Source organism: Anarrhichthys ocellatus, unplaced genomic scaffold, assembly GCF_004355925.1.
Source record: "Anarrhichthys ocellatus isolate YVR2014 unplaced genomic scaffold, GSC_Weel_1.0 scaffold111, whole genome shotgun sequence".
Taxonomy (NCBI): Eukaryota; Metazoa; Chordata; class Actinopteri; order Perciformes; family Anarhichadidae; genus Anarrhichthys; species Anarrhichthys ocellatus.
The window spans coordinates 55,582-75,001 of NW_022280141.1; the positions used below are offsets into that span (position 1 = coordinate 55,582).

A 19,420-nucleotide genomic window follows, 5' to 3' on the forward strand; every position below is an offset into this window, starting at 1 on the left:
AGAGAGAGAGAGAGAGAGAGAGAGAGAGAGAGAGAGAGAGAGAGAGACAGACAGGTGAAATGGAGGGCCGATAAATAGAAAGGTGGACAACCTCATTTTACATTTGATTTTAGGATTTTCACCAGAAACCTCTAAGAAACGGTCCGAAACTTTAACTTATAAGAAAAATAAATCTGAGCAAAACTTAGTACGGTGTGTATGACTCACTGGTTTTGCCCTGAGCAGAACCGCTGCCTCCTTCTCTGTTGCGGTACTCGGCGGTGACCAGGATGCTGTACCGAGTATCTGTCTGTAACGACTCCAGCATCACCCGCTTCTCACCACCCGGGACCAACACCTGTCGACAAACAAAACCCACCTTTCAGGGTCGAGCTTTCAAGTTAAACGTCCGTGTGTCCTCACGGTGACGGGACTACTTTGCGTTTTTTCTGGATTCTCCGAGACCCTCTGAGAAGCACTACAATTTACTGTCCGGCAGGATGAAAGACAAAGCGGTTGAGAAAGTGATGGTTACAGCCCACTCACGGTGCTGTCCTGGGTTTCAGCTGCAGTCAGCGCAGTGTAGGTCACGCGATACTGGAGCACGTGAGCGTTCGGAGGTACCCAGCTGACCACCAAGCTGACGGCTGTCTCCTCGCTGACCGATATGCTGGATGGGCCTCCGCCAGACACTGCAGGGACGAAATATGAAAAAAAGCAAGGAGACTCGTGAGCCACCAACAATCCAACCAACAATCACTTTGATGGAGCTACAGAGTTGAGTGACTGAGAGTGGCGGGAAGGTGCACCAGCCAACTCTGCATAAAACTGCCCTGTATTAAAAAGGTGGCTGGAAAGAAGCCATGAGTCAAGACAAAAACACACCCAAGCATGTCTGGAGAAAGCATGAGAGTGACCCAGCTAAGACGTGGGACATGGTTTTGTGGTCAGATAAGACCCAAAAGAGAGAGCTTCTTTTGCCCAAAACACAAAGGGCTACAGCACGTGTGGTGCAAACCTAAAACTGCCTCTGCCTCAACAGACACACATCATGCTGTGGGGATGTTTCTCCTCAGCAGGGACTGGGCATCTTGTCAGAACTGAAGGATGGATGGAGCAAAATACTGTGAAAGAACTGGCTTCAGTCTGCAGAAGAAAAAAAAACTGGGAGCGTGGGAGAAAGAGCACAAGGCCAACGCAACACAGGAGTGCTTATACAACCGAAAGGTGAACGAGTCAGAGTCCAGGTGTCAATACCATCAAGAGTCTGTGGCAGTTTGAAAATTGCAGGCAACAAGCAAAAGTAGTAAAGTAACACAACGAGTAATGTACCTTTTAACTTTTGATACCAAGTAATGAATAAAGTATCACTACTTTTATTAACAATTTAAAAGCATTGATCGAAAAGATACCATTAAATCATCTGGGTTTACAACAAAAATACTGAATGGAAAGATATGTGCAGGTATCATTTGTACATATCTGATAGCTTTGAGGTACTTTACTTGAGTATTTCCATTTCATGCTACTTTATAGTTCTACTTTACCACATTTCAGAGGAAAATGTTTTTACTTCACTACATGTATTTCACAGCTTAAGTTACTATCTATTTCAAGATTAGGATCTCACATGTAAAACCAACTATCGAAATAAGATGCATGATCGTTAAAACCACTAGACAGCATGTAAACTTTAGCTCAACTCGTCATCATAAATAACGCATAACCAATATCGCAATTTTAAATAATAAGTAATTCTACTCAGTTATTCTTTTTGGGACTTCAAGTATCTGCTGCTTTCCTGTCATTGTGGTAGAAAATACAATACACACAACACCACCGTGGGAAAGTCCACAACCCACCTGACAATATTAACAGAAGAATCAATAAATACAAAGTCTTGCTTGTTTTTGTCTCAGAACACACCCCAGACTATTTGCAAGATACTGATTCAGGATTCAAAGTGGTTAATATGTGACAGTAATATTGCTGCAATATTCAACACAGGACTGGACTTAAACTTTTCGATGATGTTCTATGCTTGTCTGTTCAGATGTGGAGAATATCAATGATCATACTGTGCGTGCCTCCCAGTTCTTCTTGAAGTGTAAAAATTAATTTTCGTGGTTCACTGGAGGATTTTTTTCCTTCATATTTTAAGTTCATATTCAGTGCTAGAAATGACTCTCCAGTGCTGCTGATGGTATTTTCAGTGCGTGGGTGTGTGCGACTCACAGGTGCTATAGCGTGTGGCCACAGCTTCACTCTGAGCTCCATCTCCATAAAGTGCAGACAAAGAGATTTGGTATTCCTTATCGTCCTCCACCTCCTCCAGGATCGCCCCTTCACTCTCACCTCCAGCCCTCAGCTAAAACAAGAGCGGAAAAAAAAAGACTTGTACGTTAATCATTATAACACAATATACACTCCACCCGTCCTCTATCCATCCCCACCTGTCTCAGGTCTCCTCCACTGAGGGAGATCCACTTGATGAGGTACGAGACGACGTCATCGGCTGCAGCCTCCCAGCGCACGGTGATGTCACTGCCTGAGAAATTAGTCACCCTGAGGTCTGATGGGGAAGGCACCTTCACTAGGAGAGAAGGAAAGTGTGTCAGGAGAGGTAAAAAAGAGACTTTAGATTGATTGGATATGTTTTCATTCACATTTAATTCAATGTTTCTTCTCTCTGCTGTGCTTTTACACAAGACATCTCCTTCTGTAACATCAGATGAGGCCTTAAAGCACTAAAGACACGTGTGTGTGTGTGTGTCTTACGTGTGGTGACGTTACTGGTGAGTGCTGCAGACAGGCCTAGTGGGTAGTGAGACTGGACTGAAACCAGATATCTGGAGAGTGAAGAGAGGTTCTGCACCACCACTGAGTTCAGTCCTGCCACCTCCAGCTGGAAAGAGATTTAACATGAATGACTGACTCTTACTGTGGCTGCAGGGCCCTCCGAACCCATCGGCTATCGGTCTGACGGCGGATAAACCTCTGGAGGCGACGGACAATAATCCTGGAGTTCCAGTGTAGTCAGTGGATTCGGGTCAAGACTTCCTCTGTTGTTTGCTGCTCATTGCTTACAGATTAGCAACAGATGAAGTTGACTGCCGAAGCATAACTGTAATCATCTCTGTTATTCAGCGTCACATGAGAGTGGCTCAAAAGAATTTTGCGTATACGTCTCTCTTTTAAAATAAAGATGCGTTCTCAGCTCCGGACATGGTTTTGGAAACAGAAAGTTTGACACCGGTGTGTTTACCTGCTTGACGTCACTGCCGAGGTTGGTGCTGTAGGTGATTCTGTGGCCGGGGACGTCCACGGCTCCGGGCACCCAGCTCACCCTCAGCATACTGTGGGTGACCATCGGGAACTGAACGCTCGCAGGCGGTGGGAGATGCACTGGTGGGTGGGGGGGGGATGGTAAAATATAAAGGGAGGGAAGAAGAAGAAGAAGATAAAGGTGGTAAAAGAAAAATGATTATTCAGCGTAACGAAGTGATTTATTATTATCATCCCAATTCAGACGTCACTGTGCGAGAAGTGCTTCTATAATAGAGACGGAGGAGGGAACAGTGAGGAAGGAAGATCTGTAGGAAATGAAGAGAAGGAACAATAGGAGAAAAGTGACTCTCAGAAAAAGGTGGAGTGAGATGAAGAGTAAAGGGGGACAGAGAAGGGGAAACTTACAAATAAGGGGTGAGAATGTTTTGGGGAATGTCTTACAGGTGGTGGCAACAGCAGTGACGGGGTCGCTGGGATCCTCGTCAAACAGAGCGTAAAGAGTGACGGAGTAGTCTGTCGCCGGCAGCAACCCTGCCAGCTCCACCGCTGCCTGGTCTGCACTGAATTTCTCCTGCAGCAACACAGAAAAACAAAAAGCAAATGTCTGGTAGCAGTTCTTACTGTAGATGTACGTCACGACGAGGAACGGGAGAGCCGCGCGTACATTAAACACTATGAAAGAAGTAAGAATAAGCAGCACATTTCAGATAAGGTTGGCTCTCTGTTTGCATCTAAGACATGCCCTGTTTCTGTCTGCTGATTGCCTTGGTTATTTGTGTAATACACTTATAAACCATGTGCCTTTACAGTCTCTCACACACACACACACACACACACACACACACACACACACACACTGCACAGAGAGAAAGAGAGAGATCCACTTCTCACCTCCTTGGCGTCATCTGGCTCCCCGTGGTTGAGTGCTGAGTACAGGATCATATACTGTGTTGCACCGGGCGCTGCGCCCCAACTCACCCTCAGCGTGCTGTATGAGGAAGGAGTCACCTCCAGGTTGGCGGGCATGGCCAGGGGCACTGAGTGATGACGAGAGCAGAGAGATGTCAGAGGTGGTTTGTGGTACACGAGCATGGTCTTAAAAACAAGCCTGTAAACTTGTGATAGGCACTTTGAGTACATCTCTGTGATTTACTGATGTGTCTTTAGACACCTTGTGTAGTCAATATGCTGGTAGTTTAGTCACCAACAGAATGGTAACAAGTCAGCACTGATTGCACTCTATTTCAGCAAATATTCCTCCTTATTTTGAGTTTGTACTTGTTGAGTCCTCCTTGGGCGTTCTTATGTGTACTTTTGGAAATGCTAAAAACTCAATTAAACCATTTCTCTTGAAGTAAATGGTGTTGGAGAAGACATATCATAAAAAAAGTGACTTTTTCAGTGGTTGTGCACATACATTTGGGTATCTGGAGTGCCTACACATTGTTAAAAAAAAGACTAATGAAAGAGAATTGTAGCAGGTCTGCAACTGAACATTTGGGTCATGCATTAACCTTTCAAGCTAAAATGTCAAAAAATTATGATGAACACACAACATTAGTTAATAGTGACCAGAGTGACCAAGAGCCAAAAAACACTACAGTGATATAGTCTAAAAACCAAAAAGCATGCAACCTACTATTAGCATCTGTGAAACTGTAACCAGCCCATTTTTAGAGGATGAGGCTGGCAATTTTCTATATTTCTCATATATATATAAATAATCCCATGAAAAGACCAAAGCCAACGATGTATTCCCCAGCAGATCCCAAGTGAAGATGTAAATCTCTAAAACAGGTTGTGATAAACCCTGTCATTGAGAGAAGGGTCTACATTTCCTGGCCTTGAAGGAAATAGTGCATTTGTTGGGTACTATTTTCAGCTGCATATTTTGATGGAATAGTGAGTATTTAAGGCAGCAGGACGTGTGTGTGGGACTGAGTCAATGTAATCTACAGCCTGTGTGTTCATGGTAATGACATTGATGTGTTTTTAATAGTTTGTGGACAACAATGGAGCTCTAGATGATACATTTGGATACATAGACAATGACTTGTTTGTAGGATAAAGTATTGGTTGATTTTGGTCTTTTCATAGGATTTGTTGATTACTGCCACGTGCCTCCACTTCATCATTTTATCCTATTGGACATATTGTGACGTCCCAAAACACATTTTTGGCCGTTACTCAAGAACTCATGTATTAATAATTCTGACAGTGACCTTTGACCTCCAAATTCTAATCAGTTCACCCTTGAGTCCAGGTGGACGTTTGTGCCAAATTAGAAGAAACACTCTCCAGGCTTTACTGAGACATGAGGTCACAGTGACAGGGACATGTGTGAGCGATGAAAAGACAAATGAATCTCTTGAAATATAATATTTAGCAGTGATGTCAGTATTACATGTGGTGACAGTTCCTCTGAGTGCCAGGCCCACATTGTCTTCATACACAGGGAAGATGGACACGTGGTACATCGTCTGAGAGGAGAGGTCCTCCAGCAGCACAGTGGACTCTGAGCCGGCCAGTACCACCTGGTGACAAAGCATCACTTGTAATCAGACGCTAAACATGCACATAACACTTGTATTTTGACATTATAATATTCTGTAAAAATATGGATTACTTTTAAGTGTTTTATTCCCTTCCCACACAGGACCACATCTTTTTTACAATAATAACACGAAAGGGGAGGTTGCGTTCTGACCTCCTGTGGACTCTGACCCTCGGCGCTGTGGTAGACAACTCTGTGCTGTTGGACTGGCTTCGTGGGATTGGTCCAGTGAAGCTGGACTTCTCTGGAGCCCAGTTCAGAGAAGCGGAGATCGGTGGGACTGGGGTAGGAGAGGGTCGGGTCCGCTGTGGGCCCAGGCTCCATTCCTGGAGACAAAGCATCGAGGAAACGGCACACTCAAACTCAACAAGATGCTTATAATTTGAAAAACTTCATGCCCGCCATAAAAAAAAAAAAAAAAATGTACGGCTCCGAAACCATTCACTCATTCCCTACACACTGTCCCAGGAGGAGTTCTATGTAGAAGGCTATATAGAGAGCTCATCAGCAAAATGAAAAAACACTTTCGGACACTACTCGGGTCATTTTCTCTGCGCCGTTTATTCCGTAACTGCTGTGGCACAATTATAGCATTCCAGATCAAGGACCAGCCATAATAAATACCGACATGCTTTCCTGTGATAAATACATATTTTAAGATATTGTATTGAGTTGCTTCATAGCAAAATGCTCTGAGTGAATTTAAGTTCCTGCTGGAAAGCAGTAAATTAGGGTATAATGCATGTTTAGGGCTTTTATTGTGAAAGGTAAGTATTTTCCCAAACTATTAAATACAAAGTACTTTGTGGCTGTTTGTGTTGTGATGCTCTGCTCACATTAAATATATAATTTTTCGCACCACAACTCATGAAATTGTGTCAATAGTGCTGTTCTTCATTTGTGCGTCTGCCATTTTTCCCTCAGCACAATGCATGATGGTACATTTTGCTCTGTTAGTGACCTTCGGTTGTAGACTACTTTTCACTATAGTATAATAAATCTCGCAATACATTCGGACAGCACTACAAAATGGCGAATTCACTACATAGTGAGTAGTGAGTGATTTCAGACACAGCCTAAGCTTGTGTGTGAAGAGAAGACAGACAGGCACATATGTAGACAGATAGATGGGTTACGTTTTGAGATGCCACGGTCCTTTATCCTCCCGCACAGGATGTGGACCAGTCGTGTCACCAGTTTGCTGAGCAGAGGGAAGTCGTTGACATTGTAGACGTTCAGATCCACCGGCTCTGACGCCACTTGTCTCAATTCGGCCTCATCGGCATTCTTTACACCTGAATAACAGGAAACACATTTAGTGATTTGAACAAAATGCCTCTGAGTGCCTAACAACATGAACATAACAGAAACTTTTTTGCTTAATGGTCATTAGACCACATCAGACTGTGATTACAGTCCCATGGTGCACACAAATGCAGAGGATAAATGACAAACTGCTTGAAGTGTTTAGCCTCTATGCCGCCTCTCCTTCTCTTCTTTTCAGTCTCACCTACAGCGATGATCTCCACGCCGGCGCTCTTCAGCCGGTTTGCCGCGGCAATGGCGTCATCCTGAGATTTCCCGTCGGTCAACAAGACCAGGAAGAGGGGAGCGCCCGACCTCGCGCCTGCCTCGGCCCTCATGTTCTCATCCATGACATGGAGCAGCGCCTGGCCTGGGAGACGGATGCATGGTGACGCACTGACAGACATGCGATGCATGTGCTCTACTGTGTGCGTATCGTTACGCATCATGTGCATATAATCGAAAGACAGATGTTGGGGCTCGAACACACTAACAGTATCGATGGTGATGTGCGTTTACCTGTAAATGTGTTTCCTCCCTTGTATCTGAAATTCCTCACTGCCTCCAACAGCTGGTCTTTTGTGGTGAAGTTGTTGAGCTGCCACTCCGTGCGGGGGTCTCCGCTGTACTGGGTCAGACCTGGGACAAAAACACAGCATTTAACAGGATTTCTTTTTTTTTTTTTTGTGGGACAGGCCATTAGGAAAGGCTTTTGTCTTCATTATTTTGTTTCTACAACAGATCTGTTTAACAACCAAAAGCTAGGAGACAATATTTGGCAGGCTGTGACTTGATTCTAGTAAATCAGCTTCTCAGTGTAGCAAAATGAGCATTTATTTACCAGCAAACAATGCATATTATTTCTTTAAAAAGGTTAACAATGCTCCATTACAATCTAATCAACCACAACCAGAAATGTAGTGAGACAAGAGAATGTTCTGTTTTAGAAAATGTGGCGTAATAGCTGAACAGTATTGCTGTAAAAGCTTTGAACGAAAGTGTGTCTGAGTGCATGTGAGCACTAATAACTCCCCACAGGAGGACCAATCAGCAGAAATCAAATGATTTTTCAATAAATTCACCTGTAGCTAAGCAATATAAAAGTCATAATAAACAACAAATACTTTACATCATCACTTACAGCATACCCCTTAAACAATCTGCACCTCTGAAACATGGACTTCCATGAATACACACTCTGACCCTCACCGATCTGAACGTGGTCCGGCCCGATGCGGAAGGGGGTCATCAGGCCCTCCAAGAAGTCTCTGACCCGTCTGAAGTTGGTACGTCCGATGCTCCAGGAGCCGTCCACCAACAACATGATGTCCGCCGCCGCAGCGCTGTCACACTCAAATCGTTTCCTTGGAGATATACCTTAATAAAAAAAGGAAGCATGAAGCAAATAGTCTTGAACTGATCAGAGGTCAGGAGACTTTAGCTGAAGAGCACTGAAGCGGTTCTCACACATAGTTCCCAATAGATTACTGGGATACCTTTCAGGCACCGCTGGTGATTTTCACTATTCACACATTCAGGAACATTTCCGTCTTGCGCCCTTTCACTCATGCCATGGCAATGAATAGATGGGACATGGGACAGTCCAGCAGATGGCTGTAAAGCAACACTTATGGATGCCAACCGTCATAAAACTCAACAGAAGAAGAAGAGGCAAGGCTGGAGGTACGTGTACGCGGTGGAAGTCGTCTCTTATTATTTTCAGGAACATGGTGGGCGAGGAGCTAATTTTGTCCGGTGCTAATGTTCTTGTAACGTATTTATTATTCCTTGGCATACAGTATATGCCAAATCGTAAACAAGTTGCAGATTCAACGTAACCCTTTATAATGCTCGTCTCTGCAACATTACCGCGTCTATTCAAAACACAGCTGCACCGCCTTGTACCGTACTTATATCACTTTGTAGTGTTTCTTCCTTTCATTTGTCACCCATCTGTTTATTAAAAGGTAAAAGTATAGTTTTCATTTCAGAAACAGATGGCTTCATGCTTATAGGCAGGCAAAAGGTAGGCGTAGGTGTTAAAATGTGAGCGTAAATACCATGTGTACATGTGTCGACAGGGTGCAGCCATGAAAATGAGTGAGTTCCCATGCATGTGAACGTGTGCTTGCTCCCTTGGATTGTGAGGGAGAGAGAGGAGGAAACATGTGCCCTGCAGCCGAAACGAGACGGCCTGTCATTATCCTTTCCTTTACACGTCCCTCCCCTGTGAAAACACTGTCATCACATTTCAAACACTGCTCTCAAGCCTCTTGTTCATTCACTCATAAGAAGAGCCAAAGATGATGGTAGCCAGACGTTCTTGAAGATACCCTGCTTACCTTCCTGCTTAAAAGGGAGTTTGCTTCCATCATGTTTTGGTTCATTAAAATAACAAATGTCAGTGTTATGTCATGTTTCCTGACACTGGGGAGCAGAGGTTACCTGTCACCGGTTGGGTAGGGAAGGGTGTCTTCCGGGGTTTCTCCTCGGCTGCTTTGGCCTGTGTGGTCCCCTGCTCCTCCTTATTCTCCACTCTCGAACGATCCCGCTCTTTGTCCTTCTTCCTCTTCCTCTTCTCTTTGGTGGTTTTCTCTTGGGCCTCATCGGGGGGCTGAGAGGGGGTTTCTACTGCTGGGGGCTCTGAAGGAAAGAGCACATCGGTGGGGTTAGATAAAGTGGAGACTGCTTAGGGGACCAGTTGAGGCTGTATGTGTTACATCGTACGTAGTTACATCTTTTTCTTTGCCTGATAGATAAAACATCAAACACTGCTCACAATCCCCCAGGCCCACCTTCCTGTGCTACACCCACTGTTGCCGGGCTGTCATTATTGTGTGTGTATTTGTCTCAAAGCTCTTTAGTGTAGGCGTGTGTAAATGCAGTATACTGTACTTACTGTACTAGCTTGCTTATATGTGTGGCTTGTCAACGTTTCCGGTCAAATAGCGTTGTAATGACAGAGGCCGAGGAAGATCAGATCAGAGAGATCAAGCTCTGTTGTAGGTTTTTATGTTCTATACCAAACAGACATAAACAGTGGGAGATTCATTTCTGGAACAGCACGTCCTATTTGTCAAACAGGAAAACTTTTCTTGTAATTGATTCAGTCACATCTTCAACTGGAGAGATACATTTTTGGGCTCCGGAGCTTCAGTAGCAATCAACAGTGAATATTGACTTAATATCTTGTAAACAAGCTTAGTAATAATGTATTTTTAGTTTAGAGGGTAGGAGTTAAATTGGTTTCATATTGATTCTTATTATCTCCCTGAGATCTTCCTCATCGTCAGTGTTTTGTTTCATTTTGAAAAAAGAAAAAAATAAGTTAAATAAAATCTTACACCAAAGTATGGTTTACATTTTGTTCTGCCTTGTCATTTGCAAGCACCTTCACCATTTCAAGTGTTAATTGTAAAAACAAAACGTTATCATTATGATTTTACATCCTCTATGACTAAATATTCAAGGCTTCGGCCGGGGCAGAGTGACCCAACCTGCAGCGCTCACAGGACCGCACACATGTGCTTTCGTGCCTCGTGTGAACGAGCACAAGGTGCTTTACAAATATAAAGACACATGGCAACAACTGCAGGGCTTATTTTCAATCACAGGGAAAGTTCCTGAGAAGTGCCACCGAGCATCATCTTCAGAGGCACCTTGTGGACAAATCTCATAGACCCACATGATTGGTCGAGGCTTCAAAAACATTTTGAATATACGTTTTTGACATGACCCCAGTCATCACACGGAAATAATAGTGTTGTTATTACTAGCAGGCACTACCTGTAGTAGCAGCAGCAGCGGCGGTGGTGGTGGTGGGGTCCGGATACAGAATTGTCGGCACGCCCAACAGAGCCTCCGTCACATCGTCCAGGTCTCCTGACCCTGACCCGCCTGGCAACGTCTTCTTCTTCTGCTCTCGACTACCGCTGCGGATCGTTTCCTCCTCCCGCAGACCCTCCACTGGAGGAGGGAATCACATATGAGTTATCAATATCAAGAGTCAATAACATGAATGCACAGTGGTGCAGGAAATGTGAGGCTCAAATTTAATAAAAAGAAGCTCCATCAAAATGTCTATGCATGTTTCCAAATCAACTGTAGATATACCAATATACTGCAAATATGAAACACCGTTACCATCTAATAATCACTATCCAATATACAGAAAAATAACTATCCCTCTGCATCTGTTAGAACTCTAAGCCTAGGATTACAACAAGGGCTATAGGTTTAAGGTGGGCTACTGCACAGGCCATGACTTTAACTGAAGCTATGACAAAACATCAACAATTTTATAGATATAGCTCATATATTTGCTAACTGTAACCAACCTCACAGACATTTTAAATGACACCGTTCTCACCAGCATCACACGAGGATGCCTGAAGTGAGTGCACACATTTTCTCACAGATACCAGGGTCAAATAAAATGTTTACTACCGAGTCTTCAGCCATGCTAGCTAAATGGTAACATCAACATGCTAACAGGCTTATTTATTCATAAATATAAATAAGTTAGTAATTAGTGTGTGTGCATTCGTCAAAAAGTAACATCATCCGCATGGGTAGAAACATTGAGACAGCAGCATCTGATCAGATACCTGCCAGTAGGGCTGCAACCAGACCGAGTGAAGCCGATGCAGAAGCATCTTAAAACTTGCATTCTCTCTGCTGACCAGCAGGGGGCGACTCCTCCGGTTGCAAAAAGAAGTCTGGTTGTATAGAAGTCTATGAGAAAATGACTCTACTTCTCTCTTGATTTATTACCTCAGTAAACATTGTAAACATGAGTTTATGGTCTCAATCTCTAGTTTCAAGTCTTCTTCAATACAGCATGATGTTCATTTAGTAAATGATGGTCCATTTAGAGTCAAACAGACCATAAAGCAGAGAATGCTTTAGGGTGGGCTTACTGTGATTGACAGGTCGATGCCACTACCAGAGACGTATACGGTGTCTCTACGTCACTCCTCCACATTCCAAATACGGTAACTTCCGTTCATCAGTTGCAAAAAGCCAAGATGGCGACGGCCATAATCCAAATCGCTGAAATCGAGGCTTCAAAATGCCAACCCACAAACCAGTGGGTGACGTCACGATGACTTCGTCCACTTCTTACATACAGTCGATGGCTGCAACTAGCAATCCATTCTCATTATCCATTAAACTGACGATTACTGTTTAGATTAATCGTTTGGTCTATTAATTTTCAGAAAATAGTAAAAAATGTCCTTCCCAGTTTCTCAGACTTCTAGGTGATGTCTTGATATTTTATTTATTTTTATTTATTTAAATGTCTTGTTTTGTCAGTCCAAAAAACAAACATATTGAGTTTTGATTAAAAAAAAGCAGGGAGTCTCATTTTTGCAGAAAGACTTTAACGATTCATCGATTATCAAAATAGTTAGCGATTATTCTGGGGCAGCCCTCTTTTAGTTGATTAATTGACGAATTGGTTGTTTTGGTCTTTGTCAACTAAGATTTCTTTTGTTGATTTTTTTATGCCTTTTCCATACAAAATGACTTACTTCTAAGAAACTTATGAGCACAATAAACACAAGATTTAAAGTGGTGCTTTTGTGTGAATCTTTGTGGAGAAACTCTCCAAACTTTGCAGATATGTTGAATAAATCCACTAATCGATTAGTTGACAAAATGGTACGAGTGTTAGTCAACTAAGAATTGCCGTACTTACTGTCATTTCTGTTGCCCCCCCTGTTACATTTGAGATCAGCGAGGTAACATTGAACATGGTTATGTTACATTACCCCTCTGGCTTAACTGCTTCACCAGATCCTGTTGCTAAATCCTTGCCTGGAGTTAGCAGACAAAGTCAACAACAGCAGAGGGAGGAAATAAGTACTGGGCCCAGAGGGCATTGAAGCAAATGGGAAATGCGACGCATCAGGAAGGAATTCCCATGCTGCCATCATTCCAGAGAGACAGACAGCCGGTGTTGCAAATTTCCAAATTAACATGTTTTTCAGACCTGCCTGGACACGCTCGACTCGACACAGTAACCTACTATCACTTTGCAGCCCGCTCGCAGGCAACCACGGGCTTACATCCACGTAAGACAATCAAATGCCAAACGTGAGGGGGGCTCACAAATCAGGGGGAATCGACAGCCACAGAGCAGTGATGGGATTCACCGCCAGCGCCGTAGGAAAGGGAGATGTCTGAAACAACCTGAGGGACAATAGGGCTGATGCCAATTCCCACACAGACCCTAATCCTCCACACACAGGTGACGCTTCATCAAAACATCCCCGTCTCCTCAGAAATGACCGGTAATCTCTCCTCTCTGTGAACTGCTCGTCCTACAAACAGTGTGGGCAGAAAGCCATCACTGACCGTGTTATTATTGCTGGTGAGGTTGCCTTTGTGAGATGTGTTGGTGGGCAGAACCCAGGAACGCGCTGAACTCAAGTAAGTATACACAGCGACTTCAAACAAAGCCCACTTTCAGCCTGTAATCCAGCTAGAGTAGTATTTATACCCACTCGCTGTGTGTGTGCGTGTGCGTGTGTGTACTTGATGGGGTGGGGAATTGGGAGAACCACTGCACACTCCAAGAAAGATTAAGAATGTCAAAAATGCACCCCTTGCTACAATAGGGACTTTAACAGCATGTTTTCATCTCTAGTCGACGTTGTGACTCCCACCCAGCCTGTGGATGACGTCCCTCGTTCAATCCCACAAAGAACTGCAGCTTGTTTTTGTGCGGTCCCGTTTATCAGAGGAAAAAATGTAAGGATTACAGATTCAAATTAAAATCTTACACCATATCACATAAAATGGCCTTTATAGATATGCAGTCATGTTTAAGCTCGCTCATAAACACACACACACACACACACACAAACTGCCTACCTCATATCTCTACATCACTCCACACCCTACGTCGTCTTTTTCTTTTTCCAATACTTCATGTTTCTCTGTCTGTCTACATCTCTGCTTGCTCACTGCACAAACCAGCCTCTTACTTTTTAACTGCATAGTCTTTCTTGCATATCTTAAGATGCTTTACTATTATTATTATTGTTCCAAATATGATGTTGGAAAAATCTTTATGTTGGGAAATAACCCGCAACTCCATAAAGGACTGTTGAACTTCTGTATGTCAACAGTCTGTTGCTGTTCACCCACGATGCTTTATGTTGATGATACACGATAAGCTCTTGGAGGTCACCTCTATCGTCTCTCCTCTCAGCCAACCTTGCTAGTTTCTTACTGGTGAATCGTCGCTTTGCGAGAAGTTTCTCTGTCGTCCCATTGAGCACGAGGACTTGGAGGGCGTATTCCTGACTGGAGTCCAGTCCTGCCACCGTCGCCCGGCCCCGCGTGGTGGTCAGCATCAGCTCGGGCTGTGGCACCTCTGGAACAGATGAGCATTTTGGTTAAGTCTGAAGGGAAAGGCAGGCTTCCTGACATCACCTAAAGTCTTTTTTCCGTCGCTAAAGTATTCAAAATAAGCAGGAGAGAGTTGAGCTGATTTAACTTTATTGCCATTACTACATAACTCATAATGCAGAAGAGAAAAGACAACACAGCATGATAATAAAACCATCTCATGCATAAAACAGAATATCATGAATTTGAAAGATACACAAAAAAAGAGCGTCTTTAGCTTCTATACTGTAGGTAATCCTCAGTGAAAGGGAATATTTGAGCGCTGTACAGTTACAAGAGGGATGTAAATCATCATCCGCTAAAAAGTGGGCGGGCTCAGAATGTAGCACAATCCGGAGGACTGGGGCTCCACATACACCTCCCTTTTTGCTCAAAGTTGATATAATTGGTTGGTATTAGCTTACCTAAGCATACTTTATATTTAGTTTTACAGGAAGAAAAGACAATAGGAAGAGATTGATTTTATATATATATATTGTTAAATAGGTACACTATATGACCGGGGATGTGATCTAAAAGGGTTAAAAAAAAGAACAGGAATTACAATTCAAGTGTAAGCCTTTTTAATGGAGCAACAAATTGGTCAAAACTTTAAGAGGAAATAAAATGTAATGTGTATAGTTTATAAACAGAATTGGATTGAATAGATCCGCCAGATATCATTCACCAATACCCGATGTTGGTGCATCCCTACTACATAGGAAATTGTAATGCTTTCATATTTTCTACTGGTTTGCCAGCGATTTCAGAGGTAATTTCCTTCTTTTGTGATCATCTCTTTAGTGTCTCATTATTGAGCTGAAGGCTATCACTGCTGCACCGTCTTACAAGATCAGACACCTCCCTCCTAAATGCCGATTCATCAGATTTTGTGACTAACCCAACCACTGTGCTATCGTCAGCAAATTTTAAGATTTCATCCGAGTCAGATAAAGCAGTGGAGAGAGGCCAGCTGGTGTCCATGTTAACTGTAATAAAGCATGTTTAACAATATGACCGCCATAACATAGCAAACACAGTGTACGATATGTTTCCCTCCTGCCTCAACCTTTCCTATATACCTACAGATATGTTTTTGGTTGTATTTTTTAAATGACAGAAGCCCCCTTTATTCAGCAGGAATACCACCCGTTAACATTGGTACTCTCCTCCGGCAGCCGAATTGAAGCACTTGCATAATGGCCATATAAGCACATTGGGTTATAGAAAAAAATGTCACTCACATACACTTATAATCAATTATGATCACACCAAGATAACATGGCAAGTAAAAAATACAGTACAGCTATATACATATTCAAATGGTGTCTCCACTTCATTCTTTCTATTGTAAAAGTAAACATCATTTTATTGTAATAGAATATTTTCTGATAAAACACTACCACATGGTGAGTAATAAAGTACTGATCTCCATCCCTCTCCACTTCACAGTCTACTGGCCTCGTGTCTCTGGGTCAGATCCACTTCTCCTTTCCCAAAGAGATTAAGTTGCAAAAGTCAGCATGTAAACAATAAATAAGTGAACAAAAAGGTCAAAATGTTCCCGCATCATGCTGTAGGTCTAACTGGAGTTATTGGAGTAATATTTTACACTGTAAGAGACAATAAACCTGCTCCAACAGCCACTGAAATACTCTTAATGCATTTTCCAGGATTGTACTGCCTTCCCTCTTTTATCTCATCTACACAACCTTTTCATCCTCTCACTGCCCCCCCCCCCGCCCTTGCAGACCCTACACCTCAAGTCTCGTGTTGGATTGAATTCTTCTTCTAAGCCCCCCCCCCCTCTCTTTTAGACGTGCCTGGGCTTAGCTGCCCAGTGTGGAATGGGAGATAGGGTGACAGAGGGAAAACAATGTTGAGGTAGAGGTTGATCACAGATTCTTCCTTCCTGCCAGGAGGAGGTGCGGAGAGAGGGAGCTGCGCTCTTATCCAAACCATCACCTGAGAAGCAAGAGGGCTGACACATTCAAGGCAGCCGGGATGACAGTGAGCGGAAAGGCTCTTTCTCACTACGGTTAAATGCCGTTTCCAACTAGAGAAGAGTTGTCACAAAGATGACTGCAATGCTGTAGCATGAACATTTCACTTAATTGGAATTAAAGGGGCCTGGGCCAAGTATTGCTAACTTCACCACAGAGAGGAAAGTCTCACCTGAGATGGGTCTCACTCGGACCTTGTAGCCCTGAACGGGTCCGTCAGCCTCCTTCCATTTCATCTGCAGTCTGTCCTCAGACAGGACCGTCAGTTTAAGACGACCTTTACATCCACAGACACAAAAGGAAGAAAACAGAAAGTAAAATTGAGGTTTCATAATGTGTGTGCGTGTTGTCTTGTCGAGGATTTGGGTCAAGAGAGAGAGGACAGCGTGACAGCATGACAGTTGCAGGCCTTTCAAAGATCAAAGAAACAAGCTGTGAAGCTTTCTTCACTCCTCTCCAAGACGGCCGAGCCCGTCTCGCTTCCTTCTCCCCAAATCAAATCCGTCTCTTGTTTCGACTTCATCTACATAATTTCCAGCAGGGGCTTCCCAACAAGCAGAGTCTTTCATGTCTCTGTCCATCCATCCCTCTCTCCAGCTGCCCCTTCATCCATCAAAGCATGCCCTGTCCTCCCGTCTGGTATAGAAACAGGAACAGGACGCTGGTTGGGGACTGGAGGGTCAAAGGTCATGTCAGAGGAACAGCACAGAGTTACAGTGTGTCAGGGTTTAGTATGTACTATGTGGCAGGGTAATAGATGGGGAGGAAGATGGGGGGGCGGAAGCAAAGAAGAACAGCATGAATCATAGAACTTTGTCTTCATCGCTTCTGTGGACGTATGACCCTCAGCACTCAACAGATTATTTTCTGACTAGCATGTATGTGTGTGTGTGTGTGTGTGTGACTGTGTATTGGGGCCAGGGGCCTCTGGAGGGTCCTCATCTTCTTGGGGGCCTGGCAGCAGATCAGATAGGGTCTGACGGGGATTTAGAGAGACTGAGGTCAAGGTCTTACAGACCCACTAACAACAACAACAACCTTTCCACACAGGCGGGCAGATATGCAGACGAATAGAGTGGCTGTTTTGTACTCACTGGTGAGTAGGACGAGAGCAGCTGGTTGTGGCCATCGTTCTTTAGTTCAGTACTAAAATAATGAGCTCTTTGAGTCTAGCCAAGTGTTTCTTTTTACAAAATGTAGTATAAAGTAACCAGTAAATAAATAGAAATAGCATATAGAAAACGCAAATTCTAAAAAGCCAGTCAAAATGATTGCAAAGCACTGTGATGTATGGAAATTAGCACATTAGGTATTAAGCATATTAACTAATCAATTCATTGATTACATTACAAATATCACATCTTCACAATAATGAAATACGTTTCAGTTTCCAAGTGTATAGCTTGTGTATCAGTGATTGTGTCAGTAGTTTGTGAATATCTGAATGAGCTCTTTACAGTAAGGCTTTGAACATTGGGCCTCCATTTTTGTAATCTTTCATTAAATCTCTCGTACTGTCGTCTGTGAGGTTTGCTCAAGTGCTGCACAAAGTTGTCGATAATTGCTCGTCTGATCATAAGCATAATTGACTTCAAATCGCCTGTTTTGCTTTTTATGTGGGCGAGTGTCTTTCACAAAGAAGTCATGAGCGAGTAAAAAGTACAACTCTACCAGCAGACAAAAACTGTCAGTATGGTCATACAGAAACAATTAAAAATATGAACAGCACAGCTGCAAACAAGGCGTCGTTGGAGCAGAGCTGTACTGTGACAAAGAGGAAGTTTGACATGAACTTAGAGGCCAAAAACCGTCTTTCTAAAGCGAAGCGGCCCATGAGTAATGGCGCTCAAGAGGATGTGACAGTCACAGAGATAATATATTGTCCTAGCAGCTACTGAAACATGCTGAAATATGCTGATCTGCTTTAAGGCAAACTACAAGTAACTCTAGCATGATGACCTACTGTAGACATGTGAACATGTATAAACTATTGAGGGGAAGATACACCATAGCAACTGTGGATGCTTGTATTACAATACATTAAATGATTGACTTGTGTGAGACGACATTATCTATGCTAACGATACTGGTTATAGTAATTTACATTGTCTTATAAGATACAGGCAGCTAACAAGCTAGCATTGCCAGCATTGTGTCTCCTTCCAAACAGAATAAAGTAAGGTACTAAATGAAGCTAATTGTAATGCTACATTACCATACATTTTGCGAGATTGTATGATGTTACATTTGCTAATGTTACTGGTTATGGTAAAATAATTTATATTTTTGTGGCACCGCTAACGTAAGCTAACGTTAACTAGCTAGCATCCCCAGCAGTCAGTCTCCTTGACTTGCAGAAAAAGAAGGCTATGGCTACTTTCTGTAATAATAATAGTGGTATATAGTAGGTCTACACCATAGATGACCAAAATAGCAGGCGCTTTATGGTACTACTGTTTTAGCAAAGATAATGATTTGCCAAATGTAGCTGGTAACTAAAAGATATCGACCACCCCAAGGCTAGCATTAACTACAACAACACAACACAGATGTTTATCTAGACCCCACCATCACCTTTAGCTGTGTACGAGACATACTCTCCTATTAGTAGTAATCAAAAGGTTATACATTCGGTTATTTAAATGAGTCTACCTTGGCCATGGACCCCTGAGGACAGCAGCAGGAAGACACTGAGCAGGAAACACAGCATTAGCCAGAAAGATGATGATGAAGCAAGGAGGTGAGGAGACATGAGTGGAACCTAGAAACATGAAAAACAAGAAATATTCCACATACTTATTCATTTACTCTCTCTCTCTCTCTCTATATATACACACACACACACAGTGTGTGTGTGTGTGTGTGTGTGTGTGTGTGTGTGTGTGTGTGTGTG

The 19,420-nt window shown here is 43.1% G+C and overlaps 1 protein-coding gene across 1 annotated transcript in view; it reads right to left on the reverse strand.

The window, feature by feature from the left end:
• slc35h1 (solute carrier family 35 member H1) overlaps nucleotides 1–19,420 on the reverse strand; it is a 47,602-nt gene that overhangs the window by 16,611 nt on the left and 11,571 nt on the right. Inside the window, exons 11-29 of the mRNA XM_031876561.1 lie at nucleotides 19,180–19,288; nucleotides 16,700–16,804; nucleotides 14,367–14,510; nucleotides 10,913–11,092; nucleotides 9,572–9,769; nucleotides 8,336–8,503; nucleotides 7,646–7,765; nucleotides 7,332–7,496; nucleotides 6,958–7,116; nucleotides 5,975–6,147; nucleotides 5,672–5,801; nucleotides 4,159–4,304; nucleotides 3,709–3,838; nucleotides 3,245–3,384; nucleotides 2,758–2,884; nucleotides 2,433–2,572; nucleotides 2,215–2,347; nucleotides 526–671; nucleotides 208–337 (exon numbers count right to left, since the gene is read on the reverse strand). Coding sequence (XP_031732421.1) covers nucleotides 208–337; nucleotides 526–671; nucleotides 2,215–2,347; nucleotides 2,433–2,572; nucleotides 2,758–2,884; nucleotides 3,245–3,384; nucleotides 3,709–3,838; nucleotides 4,159–4,304; nucleotides 5,672–5,801; nucleotides 5,975–6,147; nucleotides 6,958–7,116; nucleotides 7,332–7,496; nucleotides 7,646–7,765; nucleotides 8,336–8,503; nucleotides 9,572–9,769; nucleotides 10,913–11,092; nucleotides 14,367–14,510; nucleotides 16,700–16,804; nucleotides 19,180–19,288 — 2,743 coding nt within the window. The remainder of the gene's footprint in view (nucleotides 1–207; nucleotides 338–525; nucleotides 672–2,214; nucleotides 2,348–2,432; nucleotides 2,573–2,757; nucleotides 2,885–3,244; nucleotides 3,385–3,708; nucleotides 3,839–4,158; nucleotides 4,305–5,671; nucleotides 5,802–5,974; nucleotides 6,148–6,957; nucleotides 7,117–7,331; nucleotides 7,497–7,645; nucleotides 7,766–8,335; nucleotides 8,504–9,571; nucleotides 9,770–10,912; nucleotides 11,093–14,366; nucleotides 14,511–16,699; nucleotides 16,805–19,179; nucleotides 19,289–19,420) is intronic.